Genomic DNA, 20800 nt, shown 5'->3' on the forward strand with positions numbered 1-20800 from the left:
GAGAAGGGCAATGAAGCTGGTGAGGGGTCTGGAGCACAAGTCCTGTGAGGAGCAGCTGAGGGAGCTGGGGGTGTTCAGCCTGGAGAAAAGGAGGCTGAGGGGAGACCTTCTTGCTCTCTACAACTACCCAAAAGGAGGGTGTAGAGCGGTGGTGGTCAGTCTCTTCTCCCAAGTACGAAGTGGTAGGACGAGAAGAAACGTCCTCAGGTTGTGCCAGGGGAGATTTAGGATGGATATTGGAAAAAATTTCTTCACTGAAAGGGTTGTCAGGCATTGGAACAGGCTGCCCAGGGAAGTGGTGGAGTTGCCAGCCCTGGAGGTATTTAAAAGACATGTAGATGTGGTGTTTAGGGACATGGTTTAGTGGTGAACTCAGCAAAGTTAGGGTAATGGTTGGACTCAATGATCTTAAAGGTCCCTTCCAACCTAGATGATTCTAAACCAGAACTGGATGTGTACGTGAAGCATTGAAGAGATCGTGCAGGCAACTGGAGAGGATAAAATGCAAATGCTCCTTCTAATAATTTATGAAGGCAAACAAAATTTGAGCAAATGGGTGATGGGACCTCAAAAGTGTTTGTGCTCTGAGGGCACTGATAGGACTTGATGTCCTTGACCAGCCTCACCTGGGGCATGGGTCACCTGGGGCCCTCTTTGATGTATCTGGGACTTGTTTGACCAATTGACTCTCCTGGGACCGATAGTGGCCGGTGTTGCCTGCACCCAGCTCTGCTGGCCATGTTCAGACCCTGCGAGTCTAAGCCTTGCTGGTGAGGGCACTACCGGTGCCAAGACCTCTCTCTGCTCGTGGCTCGCCTTGCTTTAGGATACTGAGTAAGGAGGTTTGAATACTTTTTATTATTTAAGTCAAAACCCCACATATCATTACATACATGAACTGTATTTAAATATGGTGATGATTAGATACAACTTGTTGACCTGAAATGAGTTAATACATTTAAAAACACATAACACTAATTGTAAGGAAAACAGAGTAAAGTGGCAATTTATATGTGGAAAAAAGCTGTAAAGATACCTCCAAAATCCTTCAAGAGACTAGAAAACATTTTCAGAAACAGAGGTTGAAATTTATAGGTTTATCCAGGCTAGTTGCTGTCTCTGTTCCTGGAATGAACAGAGTCCTTCTATGTCACGAACTGCGTTTTATGACATCCGCTCAAAAAAAAAGTGAATAAAAAGAGGACAATGTGGTGAAAGACGGCCAATTATTTCATAAATGTAAACTACATTAAAAAGTGGTGTACAACATTATATATTTATGGATACAATTTTGTTCTACTGTCACATAACAAAATGAATAATACATTAGTCCAAGAACTTGTCATTAAGTGAATCTCTTTGTTGCCTTGCCATTAAAATAAAAAAGTCCTTGGTCTGTATATATGCATGACATTAACCCTTTTCTGGGAGCATAATGTAGGGTGAGTGAAGGTACTATTAGACTGCAAATTTGAAGTAGATTTTGTAATTTTTAAGGTGAAATAATGCTAATGAAATTTGTCAGAGATTTAAAGACATTTAGGAAGGCTTTACAGGTTTTTTTTCTGTTAATGAGATGTGATAAATGGAAGTGATATTGGATGTTATTTAGACAAGAAAATACTGGTTTTTACCCTCTGTTGTCAGAATATTAGTGCAGTAACCGGGAGGAAAGGATTTCTTTGCAAGAATTAACGAGAACATGGAATTGGACAAGATTTTTTTAAGCATCAGAAAACTTCCAGGTAAGGCTGACAGTTCTGTTTGATCAGTTTTAACTCTAGAATACCAACCCATTTTTCTCTTGTAAATCTCTGTGTATTACAATACCAGTATCACACTTACGTCTTACTTGTAATGGGGTTGAGTCCGGTTGTGACAGCCATGCTTTTCCTCTGTAGTGCCTCCTTATGTTGTTCTAAAGCCTGATTCTCAAAAGTAGTGAATGAAAACATTTGAAAACAGCGTGTGGGAAGCTGAACCAGTGTCTACAGAAGTTTATGGATGCAGAGGACTTCGATGGCCCGTGAGCCAGCAATGTACCCTTGCAGCAGAGGCGGACAACAGCCCACCGGATTGCCTTAGGCAGAGCATTGCCTGTCGCTGGAGGTAGGTGATCCTTCCGCTCTGCTCAGCACTGGTGAGACACATCTGGAGTGCTGGGTCCAGCGCTGGGCTCCTCAGTGCAAGAAAGACGGGGGCATATGAAGCGAATCCAGTGAAGAGCCGTGAAGATGATTGGAGGTGGGAGCATCTGAGATAGAGGGAGAGGCTGAGGGAGCTGAGACTGCTTAGCCTGGGGAAGAGAAGGCTCGGGGAGAACTTATCAATGTATATTAATACCTCATGGGGAGGAGTGAAGCAAGACTCCTCTCAGCAGCATTCAGTAACAGGACAGGAGGCAGTGGGCACAAGTACAAATACAGGCAAATCCAGTTAAATGTGAGGAAAAACTTTTTTACTGTGAGGCAGGTAAAACTCCGGAAGAGGTTGGCCAGAGGGGCTGTGCACTCCCCATCCTTGGAGGTTTTCAAAGTCCAACTGGAAGTGGCCCTGAGCAATCTCCTCTGTCTCACCTCCCTTTAAGCAGGGAGTTGGACTAGGTGATCACTAGAAGTGTCTTCCAATTTCAACCATGCTGTGATTCTCTGACTCTGAAATGGGGCAATGAATAACTAAAAAGAATCAGACTGTTACTCATATGGTTGAAGTTAAGTTCAAGAATCTGTTGACTTAAGATCTGGTACCTCCTAATGACATCTAAGTTCATGGTATCTACCTCTAGTCTGTATGGGTTTCAATCTTTTCCCGTGTCTTTTCTTTCTTTAATTCTTGTCCTCCCAAGAAGAGAGAGGAACATCTATTTACAGTCTGATGAGGAAGACTAAAGGAGCAATCTAACTTGACTATTAGGAGAAAATTACCTTTATGGTTATAGTCAGTTAGACTGGATATGGGAATTTCAGGCCCCAGCCTAAATTCTTGTCTCGTCTATGAGTCCTGCTGAGGAAAATTGAGAAGACCTTAATACAGTTAGATGATGGTGTAACTGTTTTGGTGTTGAGCCTTCTGGGTGTTCTGCAGAGTTCTCCATGTAGATGTGTGTGATGAGTTTGCAGCTTTCAAAAGTAAGATTAAAACTTACCTGAAATACCATTTATCTCAGAATGCACTAATCTAATTTTTTTCCTACTTTCTCCATTTTCTCCCTAACGTAATTGACAGCAAAATCGAATCGGTTTACTACTGGGTTGGACTTGAAAGGTGAACACTTAATTTTCTATTACTTGATTTTAATGTAATGTGTACACCTCACTATTTGATAAATTCAGACCTGCTAGGGAAAAACTGAGAATGACATTTTGGACACAAAGAATCAGATGTTGACATATGTTGCAGAGACTATTGTTTTAAATTTTTAGTTTATGAGAGAAAAAGGGTTTCTTTGCGATATGTTTTGAAAATTCAGGCAGTTGGTTTTGTACTGGAGTTCCTGCTTTGGTTGTTTGCCACGTCTGTGGAGCAGGATGTTCTCAGGCTAGGGGCAATGCCTAAGAAAAAAGACAACAGGTATAGCGATACCACCCCCAAAAAAAACCCCCAACACCACAAACAAACCCAAACTAACAAAAAAAACAACCCACAAAAAAATTGAGGTCAAGGAAATTTTGGGAGTTAAATTTTGCTCGGGCCCTGCCCTGAGGTTAAGCCAAGCGGACAGGAGATGGAAAAGCACTGGGTACAACGTGTGAAATTGCCAGAAGTGACAGATAATGGTGTGAGAGCTGACAAAAGTTACAGGCACAGGGGACGGTTGGATTGCACAGCTGGTTAAGAGGGGCCGTTAGGGAAATGATCAAACCTCACAGATAATTTAGGGGGAGTACTGGGGACCTTCTGGGGAGTGGACTCTTGCAAGGCCAGCTATAGCTAAAGGACTGTATCTGTAATACTAGATAAAACTCAGTTTACCTGGATAATGCTAATGGAAATACTAGTTTTGTGTATGGAGAGGCATACACAAGGCAGAGGAGGGGATGTGAAGAGGATGGCCAAGAAACAGGACAGGGGGCTGATAAAGTGTGCTGGCTGGGGCTACTGTGGGCAACCTTGTGCTTGATTGCTGCAGCTGGCACAGGATAATAAACCAAACTGGTTGTTCTGACCATGCCATAAGAGTCAAAGCTGCTTTTGTGGGCAGGAGCTGAGGCAGGTGTGCCACCTCCCTGGGCTGAGACACTGACGGTCAGAGCATCCTGGTACCCTGTTGGTGCCCTATCCAGGCCTGCAGGCATCAGCAGTTACCTGCTGCTCCCTGATGGCACAAGTGCCCTATGGAAACGGGCTGAGAAATTCCAGAAAAGAGAGTCCACAGGAGATTCAACAAGAAGGAAAAAAAAAAGGCAAGAAAATATGACAGCAGTGAGAAGCTGCAAGAGATGTTTGCTCTGTGAGGGGACGGTTGAGAGAGCAAAGAATCACAGAGTCAAATACTGCAGCAAAACAGTGATCTGTTGTCCCCTGTTTCTAATGGAGTAGGAAGAAGTCTTTGGCTATTGGGTAAATTCCTAATTATGAAGTGCTGAAAAGCTTTGCTTAGGGAAGCAAGATCGGAACAAACATCAGGTGTGCCTAGACCTGACAGCTCTTGCCTCAACATAAGGAGGTAGGTTAGGAAATCTCTTGAGGATTTTCCAATACTGTATTTCCATGGTTTCATGCTCACTTATTTATATAGAGGCTTTCTTCTACAAATCTAGCAAACAAACATGTGTCCTGGAAAGGCATTTATGTAGCCATATTAGTGCTGGTATAAATTAATTTAAATGACTTGTCCCATGAGGTGCTGTCTCTCTTTTTTTTTTTTTTTTTTTTTCCTGCTGATTGGTTTCCTGAAGCCTCAAAATAACTGCCACTACTTAGCTCTGATGCCATTATTGAAATTAGAGTTGCCGGTGGAAGAACAATTCCTCTTGTTTGTCTTTCAAAGCATTGTGCTCATCTGTGAGGTATAGTGTTAATGATGGTAAGCTTATTAAGCATCTGAACAGATGTTTTAGTGTTTTTTAAACACTGGCTCTTACGGTGGCATCTATCCATAGCCAAGAGGAGAACTTGTGCACGAGCACATTGTATCGTGTGTACTGCTTCTCTTTCTTGTAAGTTAGCATAAATGCTTGTATTAATTTTAAATGTGGCACTATGGTACGGATTATCTGGTTTCATTAGTAGCTTCAGAGGGTAGGTGTTTAATATTAATAATCACTGTTGCCTATAGACTTAATTAGGATGAGAAACAGCTGGATGCTGTGCGGAACCAGTCTTGGCTCCAGACGCTGTGTCTGATTGCTGAGCTCTTAACTCGTGGCAGCTGAGAACAGCATGTCCTCGTGGTTACTTATCAATACTGCTTTTCCTTCCTGCTTCTGGGACCCTTTTAAAGGCTTCTGGCTCTTAACCAGAAACCAGGAGCGTAAGCACCTATTGGAACAGTCCCTTGTGGTCAGGCAGTTTTTCTTGTCTGTGGGAGTAGCTGCCTTTGCTCTCTTAGGGTAAGTTTTCTTGACTTCTGCCCTCAAGACCAGAATACAAGGGTTACTTGGGCTGTCATCAACAGTTTAATTCATTTGTCCTGGCTATCCTTAAAAAAACTTTTGCTTAAGCCAAATGCAGATTTCAACCCACTCAGGTATTACAAAGTAGGAAAAACAGAAATCGAAGAAGTGAAAAATAGAGCAGAACTGTTAAAGTGCTCCTTAACTTGCAGGGCTTGTAACTCCAGTGGCACAAATCCAGCACTCGATATGCTGCTTGGTACAGTATGTGAGAACTCAGCAGTGGAGTTATGCAGTCAATTAGCACAGTTCATAAACTATGCAGCTCAATTAAGAAAGCCCTGTACATGGGAAACAAAGTGAATAGAAATAGATGCCTGAAGTAATAAAATATGCAGTTCAATAAGAAAATGATGCGAGTGGTAACGGAAAATGTTATCTGATATGCAAAATGTGAGAGAGTGTGCGTATGTATGCGTATATGTAAAAAAGAGACTGGATGTGTCTGCAGTTTGCCCATCATAGCAAGGGAGGCTGCAGAGCATCTGAAGTACTGTCAGATGGACCCACAGTGACATTTGTTTGTTGCCTGTGAGTATTTTGGAACTGTCTCCAAACCAGCAGTGGCTATAAAGAAATGAGCGTGCAAACTTTTTCTATTTCTGTTATACTTTATCAACGAGACGGCACCTAGATGCACAGCAGATGTTGTCTTTTGTGATGCAGATGAGCCTTTTGGAGCAGTGCAGCTGATAATGAGCTTTGTGTATTGTTACAAGATAGGGCTGCCAGGCAATAGCCACCTACGAACCTGACTAACAAACGGCTACAGTGCTGAGGCAGGGTCTAAGCTCCTCTGAGACAATGGGTCAAATCCTATAGTTTTTAGACTTCATTCAGGGAAAACCTCTTTTAATTTCAACAGGAGCTTTGACTTTGTCTAGTACACAGGGTTTGGCCTTTAGAAATAAACAGCTATTCTAAAAGTATCTGACAAGATTGCTGGGTTTTGCCAGTAATTGGAGTATAAGAAATACTTAGTATGGAAAAAAAATTTAGAATAGTTACAAAATAGCTTTAGTAATTAGTGTGAAATTTGATAGAAATATTAGGTTGACATCGAACATCTTTTTATTTGGCAGGACAGTTTACAATCCTGAATAATCCATTTAGTGTATGAAACTATGCAAGTACACTAAATATTGAGCTACTGCTGCTCAAATGCATGGTCCAGAGACGATTCTTGTTACGTGGTCTGTATAGAAACCAAAGGTTACTTCACAAATGTCTATGTCATTGTCTGTTTCTTTGTTTGGGACAGAAAATGGGCATAAGGTAACTTCAGGAAATACCTACTGGGAGAATAAAAGACTGTAGATCCCTGTAATGACAATAAGAGTCTCTCCATTAACTTCAGTGGGCTTTTGAGAAGCCCTGTTATTTCTGGAGTGAAACATTTCATCCTCACAGGAATGGAAACATCAGTGTATCTTATCTGGAGGGAAAACGAAATCAAATTGGATGTCTTCTGTTGTGGTAGAGGAAACATTGCATCAGTTCTACAATTCTTGGACAAAATTCCGAATACGTATGTAAAAGATGTAGCTGTGAATTAGGGAACTATGACATGTGATAGATAAACTTGCTTACGCAGGAAACATTTTCATGGTCCTCAAGGTATTTGTATCCTTGCTGATTCCATCAGAATCAGAGGAATGTTGCCAGATTTTAAAAATACAAGGGGATTAGGGGAACATTCATCCTGTGCTGAATCTGTCCTCTGACAATGCCACCACCCGTGACTGACCACCAGGTCCTACAACGCTGAACAGAATTTTGCTATGTGAACTTGTTTATCACCACACAGACTTCAACTTCAAAATCGGATAATTATTAGTCAAACACGTAAACCATTTGGAGGTATGATCTGTGATTTCTATACTATTCTCTCTGGTTTTCCATGGCTGACTCTTGGCATACAACAGATTTTTGGCATCGAGACAGGCTGCAGGGACGTAAACCTGTTTTTTCCATTAGCCTTTTATGTTAGTAGGTTGGGAGGGGGTTGGATTTTTATGAATACCCTAAATTAAAGAGACTCCGGCCTGACTGTGGAATTAATAGAGCTATCAAAAAACCCACTGTCATTATACAACAATTGTTAATTATTTACAAGCAAACTTCTGCAAGAACAGTATTGTAGCTGTCAGCATTGTCGTTATTAAAATTAAAATGCTTTGTCTGGGTAGAAGATAACATGACTCATTTAGGCTAAATGCGATGAATGTGGAATATTCTGTTTCTCTTCACCAATTAGTCGGAGAGAGAACAATAGGATGTCTCTTTCCTAACAAGATGTTTATTTTTTAAAAGTCTAACAAAATAAGTATTTTCAGTGCTTTGTTTGAAAAGGACATAAATTCATTGTAGCTATTATAATAAAAGTTAAAAAGATTTTTTTTCTAGGATGGGAAAAACTACTTTCATAAAATAAATTCTCCCTTTTCAGATAGTGATATGTAGGTGAAAATCTTTTTGCCTTATGATCACAGTATCTTGTTTTGCCTTATTATTACAACATATTGTTTACTATGCCCGTTATATGCTTTAGAGTTGTGAGTTGCTCAAGTGCTCTTTGCTGCCTCTGATTTCATTTGTCTTTCCGAGCATATCCTGGTCCAGTGGTAACTTCTTGGTTCTTGGTGAAGGTGATTACAATTTTTATAAAGAGCAAGAAGAAAGCCAGAGAACTTTTAAGACAACTGCACTGGGTGGCTTGAGTCAGTCTTCCTGCTATATTCTTTCACATGTCATCTTGCATTATCTAAGATTTCATTGTCTTAATGACAGTAATGGTTTACAGCAATGAATCCATCGATGAAAAAGCCGAAGCAAAAGAATTATGGTATGACTGTCAGGGTTGTAAAGGGTGATGCTAGCATGGCAAACCTCTGCAGGGAGTCTACAGAGGGGAAGGGATCGAAGTGCCTAGCTTGGAAAGGGCCACATCACTGTCTTTCTCCGTGGTGATGCCATCAGTCTTCTTTTCAAGGCTTGTTTGGGTCTTTCTCACTGATCCTTACTTTGCTGCCTTATATTCCCCAGCCTGCTGTCTGTCTTGGTTTTCTTACTTGTTGTATAGATGATTCTGGGAGCAGAGCACATTTGCCTCAGAGTGGGAGGCACCCCTTTCTGCTGTCCACCTTGTGATGTGAGGAGAGCAGGTTGTCTGAGAAGACAGTCAACACTGATCTTACCCTTTCAACATAGTTATCAGAAAAGTTTTTCCATGTAAATCTTCTGAGGACTATCATTAGCTACAATTGTAGTTCTGTTTGAGTAACTACAAAACCAGCTTGTGGTTCTACTTTTCCTTCCATGTGAAAAATTAAAGGATTGTGAGACACTGGGGGAAATGTTGCTTTGGTTGCTATTAGAAGTCAAAAGTAGGCTCACAGTGAGTGAAGGAATTGACCTCTTGATTCTGCCTATACAATTACTTAAGTAGTTATCAGATGCAGAAGTAAAATCCAAGGCCCTCGTTTATGCTGTCACAGTTAGACAATGCTGCCTTTTGAAACTTTGTTTTTTAGTATCTTGTTTAGAAAATTATTTTTATAATGCGAATATTTATGTTCTGCTATCAGCTTGCAAGTTTTTTACAGTCTCATAGAGGTAGGAGAAAAGCAAGCTGTGTTCTTCGTATACATACTAAGTTTAAAGGAAGTTGTAGAAAACACAGAATTGTATTTTATTTAAAAAACAGCGACTTAACATCATTAAAAGTATGTGTTCACCCACCATTAATTTTGTATTTAGTTGTAGAGGCCATAGTGGAATGAATAGGAGCAAAAAAAAAAGCTATTTGGGGGATTTGGCATCAAAATTGAGGACTTGTATGACTGAATGCATATTCTATGGAGCAGATTTTTTTAAACTACATAATTTATAAATCCTTTCTGTATTACAAAAGGCCTAACAAGAATGGTACAAACGTGCCTTCTCATTATCTTTGGGCAAGCAGTCTTTTCTTCAATCAGCTGGCTAAAAGTGCTTGACCTTCCACTTTGCTGTTCTGAGAGTTGGTTCATTTGATATTACTTTGGCCATTATTTGAAAAACATCAGTGCTGGGATACTCCTAGTGTGGGTTTGCCCCTGTGCTCTCCCGTGAGAGGAGGACACGGCCACTATCAGTTCCATCAAGAACCTTGGGATCTGTGTGTCAGGTAGGCTTTATTTACGGTTGATTTGTTGGTAATCTGGAATTTATTTATCAAAGGAAAGTAAAGGGGAAAAGTATACAGACGTGCTTAATGTGGAAGGAAAGCATGTTCAGCTTGTGTGCAGAATGCCTCTGGAATGATTTTGAAATAATTTCTTTGCTATGGCTGCCAAGCTTTGGAGGTGTTCAGGTAGGTCCTGGGCACTGGTTCCGCCTGGGTGGTTAAGCTTTCAAAGGGCTGGCTGAAGCTCTACGATTTGGTGAGATGCAACAGGTGTCAACTGAAAGATGTGTTTCCTCCAGGGTCCTACTCTTTCCTGATTTTTCTTTTGGCTAATGTTCCTCCAAAGACACTGAAAGGGTCCAGCCTCGCCAACTTCTGAGAAGAGGCCCCATAAGTAATATTAACTTCTGCAATTTCCTCGTTACTCTTAAGCAAGTTATTAATTAACTGAATGTAACCACTGGCTGTTGATAAATCCTTTTAACTAATTCAAATTCCATATCAAGCTCGGAGCATTTTCACTCAAGCAGCTGCTGAAGTTAAGCTTTGTGAAGAATTAGTTCTGATCTGTTTTTGAGTGCCGGAGTTGAGGAAAATGGAGAGAAGATATTTGTTTGCTTGATTCCACATGACAACTCCAGGGTAACTGAATAGACTGTACGGTTGGTTTGACAAGACTGTGCACCGAGCCAGCAGCCGCGCATACCAGAGTCAGGGGGATGGAAGGGGGACTGACAACTGTAATGAATTTTATCAGAATTTCTCTAAAGAGCGACAATTTGCCTTCAATTATTAATGTTTTTCAGAGCTTTCTCTTCTGAGAGGTATGAATAACTAACTTAAATATGCATTCATGTAACATTTTCAATAATGAATAAATTACTGCATGGAAAGAAGTTGAGTAGCAGATCCAAATATTAAATAATGGAAGAGGTTTTTGAGAGTGTAGGAAATGTAGTCTTTAATAGTGTGACTGTTACTGTTTTTTCTCTGAATGCAGGAACTGTAGTTATTATATGTATAAATGTATTATATTGTGAAAAATGCTGTACGTTAGCTTGAAGTGCCACAGAAAAGAAAAAGCAGTGCCTGCGTATTGTGGTGTGTGACAGCGTGTACGTTAATCCTGCAGTGCTCTTAACGCATCCTGAGGCTCAGATGGGTTTCACTTTCCTCCCCGTGCTCAGGAGGCGATCTGTGCCCCGTGCTGCAGAATGATTGCCTTACCTTAGGGGAACTTTGAAAATGCAGGCTAGGGAAGCTGTTGGCCCTATTAAAACATGGGCTAAAGAGAAACTGGAGTGGATTGCCAGGTACCTGGGAGGAACCTCAGGATGTTCAATGATTGTTCGGTGAGCTGCTATTTCAGGAGACTCTGTGAGACAGTGACTTTGAATTTATTTATTGCTCTAGTCCAATTTTCACTTCCAGAGTGGCGTTCTTAGACACCCTGTCCTGTAGTCCCTCATGCTCTGTTCCATTTAGTCTTTCATTCTCTTTAGACAGAAATACGTACTTGTACTTCTTGCAAAATTTTATAATGAGTCCTTTTTCTGTAACATCGCTATAGTCTTGAAAATTCATCACAGATATGAAAGCTCGTTAAGCAACACTTGAAAATGATCGGCTTTTGACAGCATCACCATGACAATGAGTGTATTGGTATTTGTTATATGAAGCAATTTATTTCATATTAGCAGTGTGTTGTTTATTTTAGCATAACATTTTAGTATCATGAAGATATTTAGAAATGGAATTCTTACAAATCTGTCTTACTGACCTTAAAAAATGCTAAGTCTTAGGAATTGTTATATATAGCATTGGTGTGTTCTGAAACAGCCGTCAAATATAAACCTTTGTGATCCCTTATATACTGAAAATTGTAGAAAACTGCCTGGATGGCACGTAGGTTATCAAGTAGATATATATTTAAAAAAAAAAAAAACAACCAAACACAAAAACTTGTTCACACTATAAATGGTTTGCAAAAGTAGCACTTAGCAAGTTTATAGGTATAGTCTTACCACTCTGCATCAGTTGAGTTCTGCATGGGTTGTGCAGCCAAAATTGCCTCGGAGATCTGTGAAATCTGGTTCACTTAAAGCAGCATCTGACCTATAAAACCTACTGATTAAGCCAGTTTATCGCAGGGGAGACTATTTGCACACTGGCTTACATTTCTAGGAAGAACACTGAACTTACTTCAAACTGAGGAAGTAGTATAGCCCTGTGATTCTGGTCAAGAGATGTATCTAAAAGAGGCTGTATAATTCTTCTGATTATTGCACAGTTGCCTCCAATAAGAATATTGCTTCCTTGTGTATAAGAACTGGATGTTGAAAACAAGTCAGTTCACAGCTCCCAGGACTGCAGCAAGGTGTTTCATTAGCAAAAAAAAAAAAAAAAAACCAACAAAAAAAACCCCACACCAAAAAAACCCCACAACCGAAATAATTTAACCCTAGCCTAATTAGTAGACCTCATAATTTATTGTTTCATCATCTGGTCCAGCTCAGCATCCATGGGATTTCTAGGCGACATGAAGTGTGGAAACCTGTCATGACAGAAAAAAAAAAAACCAGAGAGGCTTGTAGGAAACAATGGTTGTCTTGTGGGAAGAGTTTAAATATATGCAGCTGATCCCATGGGAACTGCTGTAGTCTATTCACCCTCTGTGAAAATGATGCTCTTTCAATATAATCTTTAATCCTTTTCTTTCACTGAAAAATGTGAGAACTTTATTTAAAAGTTTTGAAAGACTGCTCTGTTTTAGTGAGTAAATGCTTTTCAAACATAAAAATAAATCAAATTATTAGTATAACACAGAGGGGAAAAGTTATTTGACATATCTTCCAATATTCTGTCCATAAATTGCGTACGTGAATGTTCTTGTGAAACTTTCAGGCTGAAAATAACCAGGAAATGTATCCGGGCTTTTTTTTTTTGCTGGCTGGGTGCATGTGGGGAAGGAAGTATCCAGCAGTCTTGGAGACATTACAAACTTCTGTAACTGTTGGAGACATGCTTTTTCTAATTCCACAAAACAGATTTTTCCTGTGAGATGGGGGGAGAAGGATTTCAAGAGAAGTGAATCCTATCATATGCACAGAATAAAAGTTTGCTTTGAAGATGATTCTAATCTTCCTATTCACAGAAAGTAAAATAAAACTAAATACGCAGTTGTTGAAAACATTTGTCCCCACCCCCAGAGAGAATGGCAATCTAAACCTCGCTGTGTTCCATCCATGCATGTGTGAATAACATCACAAACTCCCACAGGGTTTAGTAGAGCTGCTGTCCTGTTTGGGTTTTATGGGACCATGTCCTAAATATTAAACCCTGTTTGGTGAAATATACAGCTGTATTCCTGGAGGTATCATGCGGCGTGTATTTTATAGTCTGCACACAGAGCGCTGAAAAGGCAGAGAGTTACTAATACTATTTTGCTTTTGCTTTCCTATAGCGTCTTTCATCAAAGGCATCCAAAGCACTTCATACAATCCAGTGTATTAAGTATGGCAACATGTCTGTGAGGTAAGGAAATTGATTTTTTTTTTTCTTCTGTTTTCTTTATAGATAGAGTAGTCAAAGCATTGAGCTGTGATTTTCCCAAGATTGCCATGGTAAAGCAAGACCTCTGGCCTCCCAGTCCTTTAGCAGAAGTCTCTCTGTTTAAGGGGAATTCTCAGATCACCTTCCTCTCCTGTGTGATTTACCTGACACTTAAATATACGTTACTTTTTTGAACTGGGTGCTCAGTTTATACCTCTTAGATTTCTTTCTTTAATATTTCAGAAAATGAATGTTACCTTTTGTTTATCAAAGAGCTTTGGTGCCTGTGGTAACTTGGTCCTTCGGTACAGAACAAGAAACACCAGCTGGAAGTGCTCCAGCTGGGAGCTGTGCTGCAGCATTTGAGGAGAACCACGCATGGCGCTGGCGGTAAACGGAGTGTTACAGAGGAAAATGGGGTTTGGGAAGTGCTGAATGAATCTGGATTCTGTGCAGTGGGTTTGAAGTATCATCTGTCCTCAGTGTGGCTCCAGCAAGGGGATGGTTTGTACTCGCAGCCTGTTGTCTCTTGATGGGTTCAACTGCAACTGGCCAGTGGCTTTGAGAGCCTTTAGGGACTATCCCCAATGGCGGTGCATTATGAATTTTGCTGCGGGGGTGAATTAGCTCAGGACTTAGTACTGTGGATGCTTAACCTCCTCCTGAAATGCAATATTATGTAAGCTCACATACAAGAGTGGTTCAACAGTATAGTAAGGTTTTGATTGCTTCTTGCTTTGCAGTGAGCAAACTAGAAGATACTATAAGGTTCGCTTAACATGGTGAACTAGGTGGCCTGCGTTTCCTAAAATTCCTTAAATATAGTGAGGGTTTTCTTGATTTATGTTGCTTAGCGTGGAACTAGATTAACAATATCATTGCACAGTTCTTTTGAAGGTTACACTTTTGTTTTCAGTGGGATAGTACCATCTGGTAAAATCAAGCAGCCATACTTACATTTCAAATCTTTTGGAAGTTAAGGAAATTATTTTAATTTCTTGTAGAACTTCCTTCACTGTAAACTTAAAAATTTTTATCCTCTCGCCTTCCTCTTTGATTTAAGAGATTTTTTTCTTTTTTTTTTCTTCTTTTTTTTGTCCTTCTAACGTCATTCTGCAGAATCTGAGTTCCTGGTAAAACTGTAAGACTCAATCTTTTAGCTCGAAGTTCAATTGGCTTTTGGATGCCCTTAGGTCCAACTGCCCTTTTACATGGAATTTTTATTGTTAATCTTCTATTATTGGGGGAATTATTTTGCAAACAGGCCAATTCAATTGCTTCAAGCTCTGAAACCTGTCAGGCTAGCTTTTATTCTGATTGCTTCTGATAAGGAGCTTTGGTAAGAATGCTGTGCTTCCAGCAAGTTGAGAGACTCACCTTGGAGGGGAACAGCTTCAAGGTCCCAGGGAAAGTATGGCGCTCTCAGCCGTCATGAAAAGGGAAACTAGGTGTTGCATATCAGAATCAAAACTTTGAATTAGATGTGGGACTGCACCGCAAACCAGTGGAAATGTCCTGTGTTATAAGCTGAGTTTCTTTTTCCCTGCATAATGGTGACTTGAAGTTTGTTACAAGAGATGGAGTCACTGCTTTGTTCCCCACGTTTTGACCATAGGAAGGTATGGATCCCTGCTGCAAACCCCCACGGACACTGTGCCCATGGGGACGCATGAGGGTGTACCAACTTTGGCAAGACTTTGCCTCTTTTCCATTGCTTGTGTACATGGGACGCAAATACACGTCTGATCTGTCTCAGACGCTGATCTGGCAGGTAGAGTAATCTCTGTCCTGTCTGAATGAGAAGAAACTGATAGGTGATGTGGAGTCAAGGTGATGAGACATCTCAGGAACCATACTCTGAAGCAATTTCATCATCCAACTTGACCTTTTTTTAAAAAAAAATTTAAAAAAGATGACATTTTAGAAGACACATATACTATGTTTTCCCTTTTCCTCAGCGCCAGCTGCCTATTATTAGGAAACGGTACAATCTTGTAGTGGGCAGGGAGATGCTCAAGTGACAATTCTCTCCTTTTAAAACCTGTGCAAGAAAAGTATTTTCATCACTGTTACGTAATGTAAGTATTAAGAAGATTTGCTATAATTCCATTTCAAAGAGCTTATAGTAAGTAAATGTTTTTCTGTATTGTCCTTAGTGTTGTCTATCAACTTATATAAAAAGTGTCAGTTCATCAGGTAGAAAACAGGGCCTTTCTGAGAAACTCTGCTTCTGCAGAAGCACATCGAGTAGAATATCATTCGCAAAAGGCCAAGAAGGGGCTGCTGTGTTTCAGTGCAGCTGATCAAAGGGAGGGTTCACATGGATCTTCCTTCCTAGAGCATTTTTCTAAATGCTGCGTGCAGATTTTGTTGTGTTACTTACGAGAGTAATGTTAAAAGCCAAAGCAAACTTCAGACCCTCTTTTGTGTTCATGTAAAGTGTTACAGAATGATAGCATTTATTCCTTTGGACAGAAAATCTCTTCTGTAGCAAGTTTGTTCACTTGTTCTTTTTCTTTCAAACACTGTGAGCTTACTGAGGGGTTTTTTTACCTCCTTCCCAGGGAAGGATAGCTTTCCACTAACACAGAGAGTTCTGTTTTCTCTATTAAAAACAACTGCCCTCAAGTGGAGTAGGCTTTGTGTTTTGTCCCAGAAACAGAGCGGTTCATTCAGAGATAAGGCCTCTCTGCATTTAGGTTCCTTTAGTCACCTGACGGAGCCATTGGTAACTTTTAGGCTGCTTTAGTCTGCATTCCTGAGATGCCTTCCTCCTGGCACTGCAATTAACAGCTTCAGGTTCACTGCTTGCCACCCACTTCCCCAGCTTTCCACTTGCTGTGCCCTCGGCTGCTGCCTGGGGTGGCAGGAGGGCAAAGCAAATGGTCAGGCTTTGTTTCCAAGAACACGAGCTTTGCACCTGTAACCGCCGTTGAGGACGATGTTGTGGAATCGTGAACAGGTAAAAAAAAAAAAAAAAAAAAAAAAAATCAGTTTGTGTCTGCACCTTTTTGCACTTTTCTTTTAGAATTTGAGAGTTGCTGAGTATGAGTACGATGAGCCCAATCTGCTCTGTACTTACACCATCCCCTTCAGTTCAGTGACTGGTGATTTATGCCATAGTGATTGTCAGGAGGATCTAGCCTGTTCTTCGGGGTTTGCAATTTTACCAGCTCTTTTCTACTCTTGTCTTGTTGCAAATAATCAAACTGAAAGTCCTATGTAATGATATTGATAGGTTTGGGAAAATTAAAAAATACTTACAATTGGGCTTATGGCAGGTCAGGTGCAAGGTGCTGTGTATGCTATTAAAATAGGGATTATTTAATTGAGTTATTTTCAGAAGGTTCTCAGTGTTTTGCATTGGTTTTGCCCCTTATTTAACATTTTAGTTTTGGTTTTTTTCCTGAAAAATAGCATACAATAGAGCAACAGTGATTAAGGATACACTGTATCTCAAATAATTATTGTAAGCAATCTAGTTTTCAACAACGTAGAACTTTGTTCATCAACTCAAGAAAAGAACCTGAAGGAGTTGGCTGTGAATCCACGTGGGCCATCTGGAAGATGTGCTTGGTAGATCTCTTCCTAGCCTCAAAATCAGTAAATATTCTGTATTAGATGAAAAAGTGAAGACAGAAGGAAAGTTTTTGTTTGTGACGTAATGTTTGTATTTTAATAGATGTTCTCTTGTCAAGCTATGCCTGAGCTAGATACAGATCTGCACAGAGCTTCCTGCAGGCCACCACGTGCTCCAGCGGGCAGGAGCCCTGCCTGCCACACTTGGCACAGGCCATTGGGGTGAGTGTGGCCTTACACTGCTATACCAGGTTCATCTAATGCAAGCCTGCATGGAAAATGTGGTGATGTTTGAGTCTTTAATTTGTCACACTTATCCAGCCTCTTTGTCATTCTCTCCAGATTATGAATAGCCTATTTTTTCCCTAAGATTCCCTTTTTTCCTGCTTTCTACTTCAGTTAATATATGTCAAATCTCAGACGTTTCTCTTTTCTCTATATAAAGCTACAGAGCAGCTTTGGAACCAGACTAGGTCAATTAAGCGATGTGCACAAACAAAGGCAGACTGATCCAATTCTAGCAACTGTATAACTTTTGAAGCTAACTCAAACTCTTGAATTAATGAGTATCATATTTAGTGTATGGCTACTTTAATGTCATCATTTTGTCAGCTAGATAGTCATGAACCTGTTGTATTCCTGCAAAGACAGCCACTAGTGGCTAAGACGAAACTTTGTTTAGATTGTTGCATACCTAAACATAAAGGACATACATACATACAGGTATAATATATGTACATCCATTACACTTAGATATGTTTACTTCAATTCAGCAAGACATTTTGATTCACAAAACAGCAGCTAACAATAGGTTACTTCACAGTTTATCTCCGCTCACTTCATTATGGAGAAAATATTGATAATGTGGAAGATGTTGGTGTTGAAGGAGTGAGAATCATCACTTGTGTACCAAAAGATGGCCAACACAGATGCAGTTGAAGCTAAAGGGAGCTTAAAGTGACTGTCGAGCAGAGCTCGTTTGGGATGAGCTTGTTGAGCTGTGCAGCAGCTTCCCCAGGGAACAGAGGCATTCATTCCCATTTGTAACCTCTCCTTTCATGTTTATCTGAGCTTACTGAGGGCCATGGCGCTATGTGTCTTTGTGTCCCCCTTGGCTGGCAGAAGCTCAGTGTGCTTCTGGCCAGTGTGGCTGCTGTGAGTGCCAGTGAATGTCCTCTGTGTGGTCCCTTTCACAGTAGGGTCTCAAACAGAAGGCTCTTCTACCACCCCGCTTCCTGCACAGCTCTGCCTGAAGTGCTGGCAGCCTGTTGGAGGGCTCTACACATAGAGGTGCTCTTTGGGGCTGAGAAATGGTGGCTTGCTGGCTTTCTTTGTCATCGTGAATAAAGTTGGTGGAAAAGGATGGAAGAAGTGCAGTACAACTGGGAGCCGAGGGAAGAGGGACTGATTTTGTCCTGTTCCTGCTGGTAAGGCCATCATGGAGGCCCTTGGAAGATTCAACAACAGGCCTTTTCTGCCTGCGTGGACTTGTACCTGCCTTGGTGAGATCCAAGGAGGGTGTCCAAGCCCCATGGGATGTTCTGGGTTTGAAGGACCCTGCTGTTGGTACCTTTCTCATATTCACTGAGGTTGGCCATGAAGATCCTTGCTTCAAAGGTGTATGAACAGAGCACATCAGCACAAGGCAAGTCCTGGCAGGCTTGGAATAACAAATAGCACTTCTGAAATGTGGAAAAACCAAACTTCTCCTATAATTAAGGCAAATGTCTCCTCTGCAGGTGTTTTAAATGCAAGAGTTTTGGGGCACAAGTGCAGGACTGTCCTCTTTCATGAGCACATGGTGCCGAGCCCGGCCCCACTTGGCTCGGCTTCTGTTAAATTCCCCAGCCAAGGAGAAGTGCATAGTTTCAGCTCAGCCAAGTGTTTGTTTTACATGAGTTGAAAAGACTGCAGGGATCATTTTGGCAACAAAACTGACTGTTTTTCTAAACAAAAATCATTATCTTCTCAATCTTGCTAATAGTCTATCTCTGGAGTCAAGACACAACAACCCGGAAAACAAACGAAGCGGCTTCACCCACCCCCTCTAGCTCGGTTCCGCTACTGACTACAGAAGGTGGTTTGTAATCCTTATCAGTTAGTCCAGTCACCATCCTGCTCAGGTGATATGCATTGAAATGGAAAAAAACCCTTGGTTTTATTTATTGAAAGCTGTATATTGGTTAGCTAATTTTAAGCTATGTAATGTTTGAGGGCAAAAGGGCCTACAACATGCGGTTCATGTTATGTGCTTTAAGGACATCCCTGGATCGGGGCATCCTCTACGCTGCTTGCATACACCATTTAAAAACCTTTGCTAAACATTTGCTAATTTTTCCCTTTTTTTTTTTCTTTTTTTCCTTTTTTTTTTTTTTTTTTTTTTTCCTTTAGACTGGGGCCAAGAAAGTTTTGAAATGTGCCCCAGATTTATTCTTCATGTTAAGTTGAGCACAGTTCCCCAGGATTGTTTGCGTTCCGTCCTCATCTGAGTCGTTCATGCCCATGGTGCATGCGGAGGTCTGGCTGAGTGGCAGCAAATGCAGCCATGCATCATCTCTTTGGGCTGGTTTTGGCACAGAAGGACCTTTCACGCGCAGGGGATCTCTTCTCCTTAGAGGATGCTGAAATTGAAGGAAGCCTCTCAGAAGCTCTTGAACAAATAAGAATAATTAGTTCATCTGCGGTAAGTGAAACACTGTCCTTAATAATTTTTCATGAGATTAAACGTATAAATAAAATATTAAAGACAGGGACATAGAAAATTTAAGTTTCTAAAAAAAACTCAAAACTGCTGAGCAAAATTTAAGATTTAAAAAGGTGGTAACCAAATCCAGTTCCCACTAGCTGGATTTCCTTTAAGATACTTCAAGTTCATCTTTATCATAATTTTTATTAAATAGTTATTTAAGGCATATTAAAGATAAACAGGAGGTTAAAGGTACACTGTATGTATAGTGTATATTCTGTTTGCAGCAGAAAGTGTTCTGAATGATGGTAGGCTCACGTATTTCGGTAAAGTCTGTAAAAGTGCTGTCCAAAAAAAAAATAAAAGCTTCCAGTCTGCTGAAGGGACGGGAAAATCTTTTCTGAGCCTTAAGATATCCAATTAGCAACACGTACGTGTTCACACAACTGCACTTTTTTGGCTCTTCATATAGCATGTGATTTTAGGGATCAGTTTTGGCAACGTGCAAACCTCTGACTCTCAGAACATTGATCACAGCGTTGCCAGTTGTAACAAGAACTGACTCATGCATCAGGACAGCCACTGTGCACTGGCTATTCTCCTTGGTCATTTCTTTGACAGCAATTACATCTGCGCAGTCTTTCAGATCATTAATCAAGTTATTTTGACCATTGCCTCCACTGTTTGTGATGTACTTCGACTCCTCTAACTGGAGATTATCAGGAATTTTACACAAATTCCTCCTAATATACTTTTTGAGAGAACATGCCTGAATTTGCTATAAAATGATTTTACAAACGCACCAGTCTGCGTTAAGCAGTTAAAGCATCTGCAGAGCTTCACCATCCCCTTCCTCCGAGCTGCTGAGAGGCGACTCCCACCAGAGGGCTCCGGAGATCGGGGAGCTGCTCCAGCGCTCCCTGAGCAGGCTGGATTTGGCAGAGGGGTGCAAATGTTTTTTTTTTCCCCCAAACGTGAGGAGTTTCACAGCAATGCAGACAGAACTGCTCTGCTCTCCGTGTCCACACACAGCCAGCGACCGTGACGCTCACCAGGGCTTTACTTTGTGCCGTCCCAGCCAGCGGCTGTTAACTTGTTCACCTCTTTATCAATAGGTAATCTTAGACAAAAGAAAAAGGCTGTTTTCTTTTTTTAATAAATGCATGGATTTCTCTGTCACACCAGGCAAAGCTTGTAGAG

At 40.8% G+C, this 20800-nt stretch overlaps 1 protein-coding gene across 9 annotated transcripts in view; it reads left to right on the forward strand.

Annotated features, from left to right (window-relative positions):
- Positions 1-9846: 9846 nt before the first annotated feature.
- The window catches only part of VEPH1 (ventricular zone expressed PH domain containing 1), a 96893-nt gene continuing 85939 nt past the window's right edge, over positions 9847-20800 (forward strand). For 5 of the 9 annotated variants that reach the window (XR_008467023.1, XR_008467024.1, XM_054205591.1 and 2 more), the window contains exons 1-3: positions 10324-10607; positions 13247-13317; positions 19306-19597. Coding sequence is in view for 3 of the 9 variants with exons in the window: in XM_054205591.1 (XP_054061566.1) it covers positions 19460-19597 (138 nt within the window). In the remaining 6 variants the exon portion in view is untranslated. Of the gene's footprint in view, positions 9970-10323; positions 10608-12756; positions 13318-16416; positions 17137-18218; positions 18992-19305; positions 19598-20800 lie in introns of those variants that run through there. The other 4 variants (XR_008467027.1, XR_008467025.1, XR_008467026.1 and 1 more) reach the window with 4 other exon arrangements.

Source organism: Rissa tridactyla, chromosome 6 (assembly GCF_028500815.1).
Source record: "Rissa tridactyla isolate bRisTri1 chromosome 6, bRisTri1.patW.cur.20221130, whole genome shotgun sequence".
Taxonomy (NCBI): domain Eukaryota; kingdom Metazoa; phylum Chordata; class Aves; order Charadriiformes; family Laridae; genus Rissa; species Rissa tridactyla.